Below are 14797 nucleotides of genomic sequence, written 5' to 3' on the forward strand. Positions count from 1 at the left end.
GCAAAATAAGGTGCTCGTGCACGGATTTTCATTTTTTTTAAATTTAAACTTTGTTTAAAAAAATTCTTATTTTCAATGACGGCCCAGTGGGTTAAATGCCTTGTTCGAACGACAGATTTTTACCTTGTCAGCTCAGGGATTTAGTCTAGCAACCTTTCGGTTACTGGCCCAACGCTCTAACCACTAGGCTACCTGCCAAGGACTGCCAAGGACTGCATTAATGATAAGTAATACATTTAAGACGGTACTTCAAGCTTATTTCACACGATAGCCTGCTGAATTTGCAAGGTAACTTTTCTTTTTCCTTTTGACTTCGGCACATGAACACGTGGCACTGACTCGCTCATGGATTGATGTTTCAGCATTATCAGTGAAGAGTTTGGCGTTTTGACTAGCCATGTGTGACCCACATCCGCAGTTACAAGCCTGCTAGAGTTGGCTGCAGCCGGGCGAGAAATCTCCACTGTCGTAGTACGGATGAAGCCTGAGCTGGACTCTGACGCTACAAAACCCTGAGAAGATCTTGCTTCAATTGTAGTATACCCCTCAGGTGTTACTCCATTTGCTGTTGGTCAGCCAGTCCCCTCCCACAGCTTTCCTCTCTGACACGCCTTTTAGTTATGGGTGTGTCCAGAGTTATAGCCTTCTCTCTGCTATGCTGTGCTCATAGATATTCAAGTCAGGGAGAGGGTTAGAAAAATCCACTAAATGCATTTGATGATCAAACTATGAAGGAATGAATGGAGTGTGTTTGCATGGAGGCTAGCATATTTTAAATACCAATTTGATTGGGGCGTCATACTTTGCATCAAGCCCGGTGCTGCTGATGCAGAGTTGCATCGTGGGAAAACACTCCCTTGCAACAGCCCCAAAAATAGCCTGGCTGTCCCAGGATTCTTTGCGGTGGCCCCTGGCTGCTTGCCAGCAGCAGTAAATATAAAGCCACACACTCACGCCTCACAAATGAGCTGATTTGAGGGTGCCTCACACACAGAGTTCTTCATATACACTAGTGATGGGGAGAGGGGGTAATCGACGCAGTTAAATGTCATTATATGGATGCTTTGACACTATTGATTTGTAAAATATATATATATCAAAATGTGTTCGCAAGCACTAGTCTGCTGTACCTGTCCCAACTCCACTATTTTTCATCATATAGCTTGTTCTCCATCCTTTAAAAACAAATAGTGAGTCAACATGTTTTCAGCACTTGTATTCTCATGCCCTCTTGTCTCTGCGTCAGACATCTTGAGCAATATATTTGGAACATCAAATTGCAATAAATACGTAATATCAACTCGCAATACATATAGAAAAACATGAGAATCCAATATATCGTATCGGCACCTAAGCAACGTGATATCACCCCTGGACAGTAGCCTCCATACAGATGTGTGGCTGGGGATCACTGTGTTCTGAAGGACACACACTCACAGGGGAGCTCACACACCTACGTGCATTCACTTACAGTGAAGCCCAGACATACCCTCTCATTTTCTTCTTACTCACTTGTGTGTAGTGTTGATTGGACACAGACAGCACATGACCTTTACTTCAGAATGACCTAATCTTGGCTTGATGACAGATTAGTGTCTCCACTTCCTTTTAACATCTCTTTGAACCTGTGTGTGTGTGTGTGTGTGTGTGTGTGTGTGTGTCAATGGCTCATTCAGATCTACACAATCTACATGCCATTGATAATTTACCATGGAAGCATGGATCACTCTCTTATAGTCTAACACTTAAATATGCCCCAGTGCTATCTTCAACGGGACACAATCTGGACTCATCAAAGGGAATCCAAGTACAGCTGACGGGAGATCGAGTTGACCCTTACGCCTGGGCCTGGCAGACATCCCAAAGGAAAGCCTGTACAATAGTTCTCACTATTGCCACAGGGTGTTCCTCCCAACACAGAGCTGGTTCAGAAGCAGAGATTTCGCTCTGTTATTTTCTGCGGTGGAGCTGGAGTGAGCTGTGATTTTTTTTTTTTTTTTTTTGGTAGTACTCTTCAGGCAGACGGGCGGGTACTCCTAGGGTTTGGTGTACTCGAGGAACCTCGTCAAGTCTGTTTAGAAGTGTTGCCTTGAGATCTGCGTAGCCTAGTTCTGCCGTTTTTTAATTTGCTGAAAGAGTAGTTGTATTCATCAGAGTACAAATAGTATGCATGTAGCGTATTAGGCCTGCTGTTAATATGTCAGTGATTGATGTGAGTTATTCAGAGCATATAGATGAGCCTCAGCCGAGTCATGTTACAGACAGCCATTGGACTTGTAAATTCTAGCTGACTGGTACATTTATGTGTGTGTGTGTGTGTGTAAAAAAGGCATTCCACTGACTGAGCTATTTGGCAGTGGTCCTAAAAGCTTTGCGTGGTACAGGGCTCTGGGTAGCATATTATGTGAGTTGACGACCTCGAAGTCGACTGGGCCTCAAAGGCAGTGCTATTGGCACTGGGTGGCGTGGCTCTGATTTTGGCTATGAGCAGTGTGTCTTTTATGTGTTTATACATAAAGATGATCCTTCAGCGGCTGGCCTATTACTAGATTATCCACATCACACACTGTTTTGAGCTGTGTGTGTTAAAATCCTTATTGCATGCAGACTATATTTGTGTTGAAATCTGCAGTGCTCTCAGACACAATTTTGAGTTTCTGTGCTGCATTCTCATTGTCTGCGTTTTGCCCTCTCCTGCTCTCCCAAGTATTGGATGAATCTCAGTCCCTCTGTCTGCACTGAGATCCCTGTGAGCTGAGTAGATTCTACCGCAGTGTGGAATGGAAATGCTAACTAGCTTTGGCAATTTTACGATTGAATTGTCTACCATCGTCTGGTGACAACATCGTGATGTCACATGATTGTTTTAGCTTATTTGAATTTGACTGTCGTCTGGCAGTGAGCACACAGCAGGGCAACATGCCAAATTGTATTTTCCCTAAATGCCATAGCCTTCATTTTCTTTCTTTAACCTTTTATTTTATTAGAGAGTCATACTGAGACCAAGGTCTCTTTTACAGATGAGCCCGGAATTACAGAAAATGCACACATCCAAATTTAAATACAAAACGGAAGCAGAAAGGAAAAACACTGTCATAAACACGTTCATTGGTGTTCAATCAGGTCTTCAATCAGCTTTCTGAATTGGCCTAGAGGCACCAAAACATCAAATTTAAGAACATTTTGAAGATTGTTCCAAAAATAAGGTCTAAGAAAATTTAAAGCTGATTTACCAAACTCCGTAGAGACTAAAGAAATTTTCAGAGTTACCACACCAAGTCTCAGGGATGGCTAACTTGTTTAAAGTTTAGTAATGATGTTGGGTACAGAGGGACTTTTTGTAGACTATACAATTGTATATCAACAATGTTAAGATGGGAAAATGTGTCATTCCAGACGTCACCCAACCCTAATGCTAACTCCACACAGGTGTCTGTCTCTCTGGCCGTCAGCACAGCAGTCACTACGACCGCAGACCTCGTCCGAACCGGTTCTGTCTCTTGTCACAGCAATACCCCTCTCTCCCCGTTTCCCCTTCATGTTCCCGTTCTCCTCTGTCACCCCTTTCCCTCTCTTCCCCTCTTCCCTCTGCGGCCCTCGCTCTATAAAAAGGCCAGAGCAGGTATGTGTGTGGGATGTCACCTCATGCTTATAGAATATTGGCTGATTGCTTAATTTAGGTTTTGCTGGAGAGACGTTTTTACTGTGGTGATTAACGGGCGGTTGGAAGGTGCTAGTCGAATGACCAAACGACCAAGTGCTTTCTCATTCAGACACTGTACATTGTACTGTATATTCTACCATTGTTGTCTGGACATAGTTTCTAACTGAGGATAAAGGAGTAATGACATTTCTTTTTATATATAATCCCTTTCTCTCTCCTCTCAACTGGCTCCAATTTTCTTTTGCATAGTTGTAATTCTTGCACGTTTCCACAGCAAGGCTCTTAGTCTTACCAGGACTGTCCAGGTTCATTGGAATATGCTCTTAGTCTGACTGCCCTCCCGCTTTCTCTGCTGCTTACACAAACACACCTGTCCCAGTCATCAGAAGCCGCAAAAATATGTTTGTGCAAAAATGAATGAATGCTAGCTATGTTTTTCCTGGTTGGACGTCATCTTGGTAACCTTTTTGAATGTTAGGACTAGGGATATACATTTTGTCTTAACGTTTTAAAGTGCCATTTAAAAAAAAAACAAATACAAAAAGTTAAGTGACGAGTTCAGATGTGGTTCTACGTATGACCGCTAGGGGGCAATGCAGTTCAATCTACCACGGTCCTGGCTTCTATATACCTGTCGTTGCCATAGCAACAAAATCATAAAGTCTGTGTTTTTGATTTATTTAGTAGGCAAGTCCGTTAAGAACAAATTCTCATTAACAATGACGGCCAAACCCGGATGACACTGGGCCAATTGTGCGCCTCTTGTTGCGAGGACTGCAGGGGGGAGCTCAGGCTTGTTCTTTTGAACTGTGCCAACCATTGTTTCTTCCTCTTCAGGAGCTGCTGGCTGAGTTCATAAGAGGTAAAGAAATTGTTACATGGGACATTGTGCCCCCTCAGTCCATCTGTCACATCAAGCACAACCCACACCCCCTGGTTCTTCTCCAGGCCTCCACTGGTCGGCTTCCCTGTGTATACTTGCATCTTCCAAGTGTAGCTGGATTGTGGGTCACAGGCCACCCATATCTTGATGCCATACTTTGCTGGGCATATACTGCCGGAAAGGACGGCAACCTATTGACAAAAGAGATTACTATCAGTAATTTAGTATCAGTGTCACAGAAAACAATAACATAAATCAAGGATATTACAGCAATACATAATAAAATGAACAGTGAAAATCACTTACATTACAGATATGAAAATAAAAATGTACCTCTGAATGGAACCAGTTGCGTATCCACTGTTACTTCAGGCCCAGGGTTGTAGAGGATTGGCAGACGCTCAATCCACTTCTCCCAGACCTCTCTTATGGTCATTCGTTTGTCTCTCACATGTCTTGCAGGTCTTGACTCATGGTTATCAAACCGTAGCATTCTTGAGAACGTGTGAAAGACTCCGTGGCATCGTGGCACGGAAAATCGCCCTTCCACTCTCAGAATCCCAGAGACCACATGTAGCCTCGCCTTGGGACCTATACACACCTGCTAAGATTAGCAGCCCTGTGTAGGCACACAAGGTCAATCTCATCCATCCTTTTCCAGTTGTCTCCATATTTACAGAAACCCTCAATTTGTCATCTCCAGGATGTTTTTTTCGATGGCTGGTGTGATGACATGTAGAATGTTGAGGCGATGTCCTGGGCATGGGCAACTGCATGTCTTGTGGGCCCTGGGGTCATCCTTATGACATGGTGTGCTGCCATCCTGCCCTGGTTGTCATATGGTGACAAGGACCATATTATTTTGCTGTTCTTTTACAGAACTGTCTCTTTCAGCTTGGGGTATTTCTTCATCTGAAGATGATGCATTGTGCTCTGGGTTGTATTCTTCCCCATCTTCTTCAGATACCTCCCTCTTCTAAATAATTTGTTTCCTTATTCCTCCTGGACATCTTAATAAATTATAACGACCTGTTGGGCACTGAAACATGCACTCATGGCTTCAGCAAAGAGAGAACTGGGGGGACTGTCATCTGCAGCACCTTTTATAACCTCTGGCTATTCCACATTAGTAAACAATGGTTTCAAGAAATGTTTATTTTGCCTGAAATTTTGTTTATTTTCGTCAACATCCGCTGAATTGCAGAGCGTCAAATTAAATTACAAAAAATATTAAATTTTCATGAAATTACAAGTGCAATATATCAAAACACAGCTTAGCTTGTTACAGCTTAGGTTAGCATGTCAGATTTCAAAAGCAGCTTTTTGGCAATAGCTATCCAAGCGTTTATGTTAGGACATCTCTCTCAGCAGACAAAACATTACAAACAGCTAGCAGCAAAGTAGATTGCTTTTCTGACTTTCGTGACCAATCAAATGAATCGCTTACCTTTGATGATCTTTGGATGTTTGCACTCACGAGACTCCCAGTTACACAATAAATGTTCCTTTTGTTCTATAAAGATTATTTTTTTATATCAAAAATACCTCCATTTGGTTGGCGTGTTATGTTCAGAAATCCTCAGGCTCGAGTGTCACGACGGGGCAGACGAAACAATTTGAATTAATCTGTAAAGTTCGTAGAAACATGTCAAACGTTTTTATAATCAAATTAGGTTGTTTTTATAATATATCAACTAGAGAGAGAGCGAGGAAAAAAATAAAATATATCTGCTCCACTCTGTTGGCGCATGAGAAATGCTGCTGGCACCCAGCCATCCAATGACGCGATGGGATCTTTCTTGCTCATTTTTCAGAAGTAAAGCCTGAAACTGTCTGAAGACTGTTCACACCATGTGGAAGCCATAGGAAAAGGAATCTTTTTATCCGTGGCATATCAATTAAAAGATGCATATCTCCTACTAATGTTACAGCATTTATTTTTCCCTTGATGATGATGATCGGGGCCTGTTAGTGGTAGTTTTGTGATAACTGAACTGTGATTTTATGTTAACGATCCCGTTTAAACATTCACACCCCTAGTTAGGGCAGCATATTGTATCAGTATGAAGAAACTGCTTCTTCAATAGAAATCTCCGATTTACATTTGTAGACGATGTCATGGCAACGTTGGCTAGGGGAAACGCCTTCACACTGCTTGCTTAGCAAGTAACACTTCCTCTCATTTCGGCCTATTCCTGTCGCAAACTCGGGTCCTCTGCTTCACAAACACACGTGGCCACCCTCCTCAAGTGTCTTAGCCGATCGTGCCACCTCAAAAGCTCGATAATGAGGCGACGCAAGCAGGACATTTTAAGGCTGAAGAGTACATGTCACAAATCCCCATGTGTTACACTTGCTAAGCTCATGTCATCAGGTCTAAAGATTTAGAAACTGGCTAAATATGTATTTTTAGCAATCCCATGAGTGTTTGCAAGTTCAGACAGATCATATCAGACAGATCAGCAGTATCTGATTTGAGAAAGTGTTGTCCCGTGTATCTACAGTAAATATAATGTCCGTTCTAGCCAATCAGAAATGAATGTGAACAATTAACCAATAAGGCCTGAGGTGTGGTATATGGCAAATATACCACACCATACTATAAGCTAAGGGCTGTTCTTATGGACAACGCAACGTGGAGTGCCTGGATACAGCCCTTAACCTTTGCCTACACAGTCTCCATCCAAATAGGCTGCATCCACTTCCTTGTAAGCTATATCATTGCTGACCTTGGTTGGACCGGCTGTGTCTCATACAGACAGAAACCTTATTTTCTTTAACCACATCATCTCGGTCTCAGTCTCTAAGCTGACTGGTTGGAAGGAAAGAGCGCCCACCCTGGAAATGGTTACCTAGGAAACGGCCCTCAGACAGCACCGCTGCCATGGCCGCCGTGGTCTTTGTTGCATTCCTCTCCGTGTGTGTAATGTATGACTGACGGCATATTGAATTTGTCTGCCACTGCCGTCAATCCCAGAATATATATTTCTCTGGGCTGCATTATCATTATTTACAGACAGAACTGCAAATCATCAGCTGCATTCAAACATGATGCAGGCTTACAACGTCAATGTCCTTGTTAGATTTAGACAATGGAGCTTTAAGGGGCTTGTGCTTATTTGTGTGTACATTGCCTTCAGAAAGTATTCATAACCCTTGACGTATTCCATGTTTTGTTGTTCTAGCCTGAATTCAAAATGTATAAAAAAAAAAAAAAAACTCACCCATCGACACATTGCCCTTCAATGACCGTGAAAGCATGTTTTTAGAAATGCATTAAATTAAAATCCAGAAATATCTAATTTACATAAGTATTCACACCCCTAAATCAATACTTTGTAGAAGCACCTTTGGCAGAGATTACAGCTGTGTGTAAGGGTTTTCCTCTGGTGAAGGAGAAGCGGACCAAAATGCAGCGTAGTGGTTATTCATGTTCTTTAATAAAGGAACTCGATATGAAATAACTAACAAAACAATAAATGTGTGAACCTAAACAGTCCTATCTGGTGAAAACACAGAGACGGGAACAATCACCCACAAACACACAGTGAAACCCAGGCTACCTAAATATGGTTCTTAATCAGAGACAATGACTAACACCTGCCTCTGATTGGGAACCATATCAGGCCAGACATAGAAATAGACAAACAAGACATCCAACATAGAATGCCCACTCAGATCACACCCTGACCAACCAAAACATAGAAACATACAAAGCAAACTATGGTCAGGGTGTGACACTGTGAGTCTTTCAGGATAAGTCTCTAAGAGCTTTGCACACCAGGATTCTGCAATATGTGCATATTCTTTTTTTTGAATCGTCAAACTCTGTCAAATTGGTTGTTGATCATTGCTAGACAATCATTTTCAGGTCTTGCCATGGATTTTCAAGTAGATTTAAGTCAAAACTGTAACTCGGCCACTCAGGAACATTTACAGTTTTGTTGGTAAGCATCTCCAGTGTAGATTTGGCCTTGGTGTTTTAAGTTATGCTGAAAGGTGAAGTCATATCCCAGTGTCTGGTGGAAAGCAGACACAGATTTTCCTCTAGGGTTTTGCCTGTGCTTAGCTCCATTCCGTTTCTTTTTTATCCTGAAAAACTCCCCAGTCCTTAACGATTACAAGTTTACCCATAGCATGATGCAGCCACCACTATGTTTGAAAATATCAAGAGTGGTACTCAGTAATGTGTTGTATTGGATTTGCCACAAACATAACACTTTGTATTCAGGACAAAAAGTGAATTGCTTTGCCACATTTTTTGCAGTATTACTTTAGTCCCCTGTTGCAAACAGGATGCATGTTTTGGAATATTTGTATTTCGTACAGGCTTCCTTTTCACTCTGTCAGTTAGGTTCGTATTGTGGAGTAACTACAATGTTGTTGATCCATCCTCAGTTTTCTCCTGTCACGGCAATTAAACTCCCTAACTGTTTTAAAGTCCCCATTGGCATCATGGTGAAGTCATTGAGTGGTTTCCTTCCTCACAGGCAACTAACTGAGTTATGAAGGAAACCTGTATCTTTGTAGGGATTGGGTGTATTGATACACCATCCAAAGTGTAATTTAATAACTTAACCATGCTCAAAGGGATTTTCAATATCTGCTTTTTTTATACCCATCTACCAATAGGTGCCCTTCTTTGCGAGGCATTGGAAGACCTCCATGTGGTTAAATCTGTTTTGAAATTCACTGCTCGACTGAGGGACCTTAGAGATAATCGTATGTGTGGGCTACAGAGATAAGGTAGTCATTCAAAATATAATGACACTATTATTCCATGCATAACAAAGGGGTTGAATATTTACTCAAGACATTTCAGCTTTACATTTTTTTAAATTAATTTGTAGACATTTTGAAAACCACAATTCCGCTTTGACATTATGTTGTATTGTGTGTGGGCCAGTGTCTACTCTAAATGTAATCCATATTAAATTAAGGCTGTAACACAACAAAATGTGGAAAAAGTCTAGGGGTGTGAATAGGCACTGTATATAAATGTACAGCTGTGATGTTTGCTAGTTTTGGGCTCAAGGTCATTGAGTGACCGAGGTTGGGAGAGAATAATGCATATTTTAAGTGTGGAAAATAAGACTCCTGTAGAAAGGTCAAGCGTAGTGCATAGACACATGTGGCTCTCATTGATACACTATGTATACTGAATGTGGACACCCCTTCAAATGATTGGATTTGGCTATTTCAGACACACCCGTTGCTCACAGGTGTATAAAATTGAGCACCCAGCCATGCAATCTCCATAGACAAACATCGGCAGTAGAATGGCCTTACTGAAGAGCTCGGTGACTTTCTACATGGCACCATCATAGGATGCCACCTATCCAACGAGTCAGTTTGTCAAATTTCTGTCCTGCTAGAGCTGCCCCGGTCAACTAAGTGCGAAGTGGAAACGTTTAGGAGCAACAACAGCTCAGCCGCAAAGTGGTAGGCCACACAAGCTCACAGACGGGACAGCGGAATGCTGAAATGGTCTGTCCTCGGTTGCAACACCAGGTCGCAGTTGCAAATGAGAACTTGTTCTCAACAAGCCTACCTGGTTAAATAGAGGTGAAAAAATAAAAACACGCACGACAGAGTTCCAAGCTGCCTCGAAGCAATGTCAACAGAGAACTGTTCGTCGGGAGTTTCTTGCAATGGGTTTTTGCAAGAAGCGCCCGACGAACAGTTCTCTGTTGACATTGCTTCCAGAGGCAGTTTGGAACTCTGTAGTGCGTGTTGCAACCGAGGACAGACAATTTCAGCACTCCTCCATTTTAATGCCCATGATTTTGGAATGAGATGTTCGACAAGCAGGTGTCCACATACTTTTGGTTGTGTATATCTAGCTGCTCTGCCAAGTGGACACCTGCTGGACTCATGTTTAGTGTGTGTGTGTGTGTGTGTGTGTGTGTGTGTGTGCTCACTGAGTGTGTACCAAACTGTATATCACGGAAGCGCTGTTGACCTTTATGGTAAAAACGTTCTTCACTTTAGTCGTTATAGAGCGACTACAGTACACACTGACTGCCTCTCCCTTGACTAGGCCTATAGTGTAGCTGTTTTTATGTTTAACCGTCAAATTCATCAGTACCTCCTGCTGTTCATTTCCTAATTGGCCAGCCGGGTCTGGTTTATGTGTTTATCCTTGTGCTGACGTTAGATATAGTACTTGTCCTTTTTTATAGGTTGACTCACGATTGATGGAGTGTGACATGTTTCCTGTCCATATGGTCTCTGCTCCATCTTCTGTCTTTGAGGCGACTGTCTGGCCCTGAAACATGTTGGTTAACCCTTCATCTCCTCCATTTTCATCTCGCTATCCCTTCCTCCTCTCTCTTGCTATTTTTCAATCTCTCCCTCTATCTCTCACTCTTTTTCTCTCTAAACCCTCGCTATCTTTTAGGGGGCGTTTGGAGCTCTTCAGAAAATCTGTGAGGACTCCGCAGAGGTCTTGGACAGTGACATGTTGGACCGTCCGCTCAATGTCATGATCCCAAAGTTCCTGCAGTTCTTCAAGCACAGCAGCCCCAAGATCAGGTACTGGCTATCACTCCCGCTCCCCCTGCTCACTGCCTTGTCTCTCCCTCAGTCCTCACTCCTTGGCCAATGAGGTTCCATAACAGCCCTTACCGCCTGATCAGGCACTCAAATTAAACCAAATATATTTATAAAGCCTTTTTTTACAGCAGTTGTCACAATGTGTAGGGTGCACTAATATGAAAAGTGTAAAATAAAATGTGAAAATACTACATGTCATATCCATCTTACCTCTATATTGTTTTAATGTCCTGGATTTTATGAAGAAAGATGACTAGTTCAACGGTGAGCCTTTCAGTTAGCCTCAGTTCGTGTACAGGAGTACCTATCCAATTAACATATCTTACCCATTGGTCAAAAGATGCATTTTTGTTTGGACACACTATAAAGTCACTTATAATAACCTGGCCTAGACCACAGACAGCAAGCTGAAGCACAGTGGTAAGCAAAAGTCCCTAGAAGGAATGACTGTACTCTAGTATGAGTGTACTGTACCTCCCTCTCTCTCACAGCCTTGCCTTTTTCCCCCACTCCTCACTCCCGGGGGAGCCAACACCTTGCACCTCCTCTAATCGGTCCCAAAACAACCCATAGCCAAGTATTTATAAAAGAAATTGAGAGAAATTCACAGGCGCTTTGACCCAAAATGTCCCCTCACAACCCTCTTTCCTCAGGCTTATAGATTAAACTTTCTCTCTGATTTGTATCCATCCTTTGGTGTTATCAAGGTCTGAGCTCCCAGATAGGAGACTGGAGAAAAAGGAGGTGGGGGGAGGAACAGAGACCGAGGCAGCGTTGATGAGGGGATCATGTGAATTTGGCTTGTGTGAAGTTAAGGTTTTAAAGGGCATGTTGTGTTGCAGGTCTCATGCCATCGCCTGCGTCAACCAGTTCATCATAAGTAGGACCCAGGCCCTCATGCTGCACATTGATGGCTTCATTGAGGCAAGTCTGACCCCGCAGTGACCTCTGACCTATACACTCTGACCTCTCATAACCCCCAGACAGCCCTGTAACTCTCTAATATGCCCACAAAGTCAGACACGCGGTATGGTATGAGGCTTATGTGACCCCTAAGTTATGCAAGCAAGTCATATACCACACGTAGAAACACACAACTAGCACATATTCCCCTTGACACACACAACACCTCTGCTGACCGTCACACATGGCCACCCACCCCAGCCCTAAGACCCAGAAGGCGTCATCCAGGCAGGCAGGTATATGGCCTTAGTGCAGTGTGTCAGTGGGTTAGCTCTGAGCCTTTAGGCAGCACAACACTGTTCTACCCTAGCTTCAGTTCTGTACACAAACCCCAATTCCTCCGATTGGATCAGGGTTGGTAAGCCGTTGGAAGTAGATCAGGTTAACCACTGATGAGCTTAAATTCCAGCCAGCTGGGCCCTGGATGAGGACAGATGCACCCAGCACGGTGACGTTGACAATACATGACAGGCAGAAGAATATTGCAGGCGGATAAGGGATAAAGAAAAGGCTGCTGTTGAAAGTCCCTCTGTCTTTAGCTGTAGGGGTGAGAGAGCGGGCACTCTGCGTAGAAGAGGGACAGGTCACATGGAATCTGATTTGCATACTCTAAATTGGTTTATTTCTGTAGGGTGTTTTTATAAAGCTATTTTCACTGGAGTTCTTTATGTGATAACAGGCTGAAGGCCAGAGTTGATAGCAGGCTTTGAGTAAAAGGAGATGGCTGTGGTCAGTAGAGGCTCAGGTGGTCGGTAGATGGCTAGAGGCTCAGTAGTTGGAAATGGTACAGGTCAGACCTCAGGACGCACATGAAGACATTGTCTGAACTCAAGTAACCTTTCCTTGGCTCTATCTCAATTGCCCTAAAATGTGTCCTTATCTCATCTCCTTCCCTTTGTCTTTAAGATTGGAAATGCGATTCAATAGTAATGGGATTATTATTATTATTATTATTTTACAAATAATGTGAAGTGAGGAATGACAGTCCCTTTGAGACTAGTATGGGTACATAGGTGTACAATGTTTGACCCCCTTCCCTCCCTGTAGAACCTATTTGCCTTGGCGACTGATGAAGAACCGGAGGTGAGGAAGAATGTGTGCAGAGCTCTGGTCATGCTGCTGGAGGTCCGCATGGATCGTCTCCTACCACACATGCACAACATTATAGAGGTGAGACTAGGACCGGGGCGTCGGACTGGGGCTGGGTGGCGTAGGACTGGGGGAGGGATATAGGCAGTTGAGAGGGCGTGGGGAGGGATATAGAGATGAAAGAAGGGAGAAAAACAAACCAAGAGACTAGAATGGGTTCAGCTAAGTCTTTCATCACATGAGCTCAAGATGCCACCTAGTGGCCAAAAGCTATATTTTCCAACTTGATCCATAATCAGGTGATTGTGGCTGCCCAGCTTGTGGCCTTGGAATGGATCCTGAATATTGATGGAGGATGTGCACTACAAGTATAATGCAAAAGGACACATTTTCCCCTGGTACTCTCCTTCTCAGTACATGCTGCAGAGGACTCAGGACCAGGATGAGAATGTGGCTCTGGAGGCCTGTGAGTTCTGGCTGACCCTGGCTGAACAGCCTGTATGTAAGGACGTTCTGTGTAACCACCTCTCCAAGTGAGTAACACAATTTACACACACGCGCACACACACACACAGAGAACATCTCACAGATGATACTACAAGAATGTTAGATATGGCATATGGGAAAGCAAAGACGGTCATAGCAGCACAAATGCTTTGTGACACATGCACAGTACAACACCAGCCTCCCTATCAAATCTTTAGCTATAACATTTGCTCCAATCCCACACTAAGTCGTTCTAGACCTCACCCCTGGGTGTACTGTCTTCATCCTGTCACCCCGGCCATTGCTCAAGAGACATAGCTGTTAGAGCTCATCTGTTACACGGTGGTGACAATGCTGACGTATAAATGTGGCCTGTCCTTGCCCCCTCTCCCCTACCCTCCGTCCCCTGTCTATTTTCAGGCTGACTCCGGTGCTCGTCAACGGGATGAAGTACTCGGAGATCGACATCATTCTGCTCAAGGTCAGTCTTCTCCAAGTGTGAGCCAGGAAATGGATCTATGGGCTGCTAGACTGCTGCTGGACTGGAGACTGTGATTAAGATGTACTAGACACATCACACTTCAACCCTGGGGGAGGGAGAGGGTGGAGGGTATTGCAAGGCATATCAATCTTGTTGCTGTGCATGACTCTTGTCTCAACCTTGGGTATGTGTTGGTCCTGAGGTTTGAGTATAACCCGTCACTGACCTGTCACTATGGTTACAATTATATACATTTTTAAAGATTCATAAATATGTATGGGTCTCTGTCTGCTTGTAAGATTATAGTCTGATAGGTTAACTGACAGCTACCCAGCTACAGCCTAAAGGCAGCTCAATGTCTTAAAGTAGTATAAATAATTTGAATTGCATACGTGTGTGTGTCTGTGTACACTTGTGTGTCTAACTGTGTGAGTGTGTGTCAGGGTGACGTGGAGGAGGATGATGAGGCCATCCCTGACAACGAGCAGGACATCAGGCCCAGGTTCCACCGCTCCCGTACGGTTGCTCAGCAATACGAGGGTGACCGGGACGGCATTGAGGAAGATGACGATGAAGACGATGACCTGGAAGATGATGACACCATCTCTGACTGGAACCTCCGTGAGTGGACCTCTATCTGTTTTTCAAATCAAATCAAATTAGTTAGTCACATGCG

The 14797-nt window shown here is 43.5% G+C and overlaps 1 protein-coding gene across 4 annotated transcripts in view; it reads left to right on the top strand.

Moving 5' to 3' along the window:
* The window catches only part of LOC135544530 (transportin-1-like), a 62786-nt gene that overhangs the window by 20082 nt on the left and 27907 nt on the right, over positions 1 to 14797 (top strand). For all 4 annotated transcript variants that reach the window (XR_010456344.1, XM_064972204.1, XM_064972206.1 and 1 more), the window contains 6 exons: positions 10948 to 11081; positions 11945 to 12026; positions 13113 to 13235; positions 13569 to 13687; positions 14061 to 14121; positions 14565 to 14742. Coding sequence is in view for 3 of the 4 variants with exons in the window: in XM_064972204.1 (XP_064828276.1) it covers positions 10948 to 11081; positions 11945 to 12026; positions 13113 to 13235; positions 13569 to 13687; positions 14061 to 14121; positions 14565 to 14742 (697 nt within the window). In the remaining variant the exon portion in view is untranslated. The remainder of the gene's footprint in view (positions 1 to 10947; positions 11082 to 11944; positions 12027 to 13112; positions 13236 to 13568; positions 13688 to 14060; positions 14122 to 14564; positions 14743 to 14797) is intronic.

The sequence above is a fragment of the Oncorhynchus masou genome, chromosome 8 (assembly GCF_036934945.1).
Source record: "Oncorhynchus masou masou isolate Uvic2021 chromosome 8, UVic_Omas_1.1, whole genome shotgun sequence".
NCBI lineage: Eukaryota > Metazoa > Chordata > Actinopteri > Salmoniformes > Salmonidae > Oncorhynchus > Oncorhynchus masou.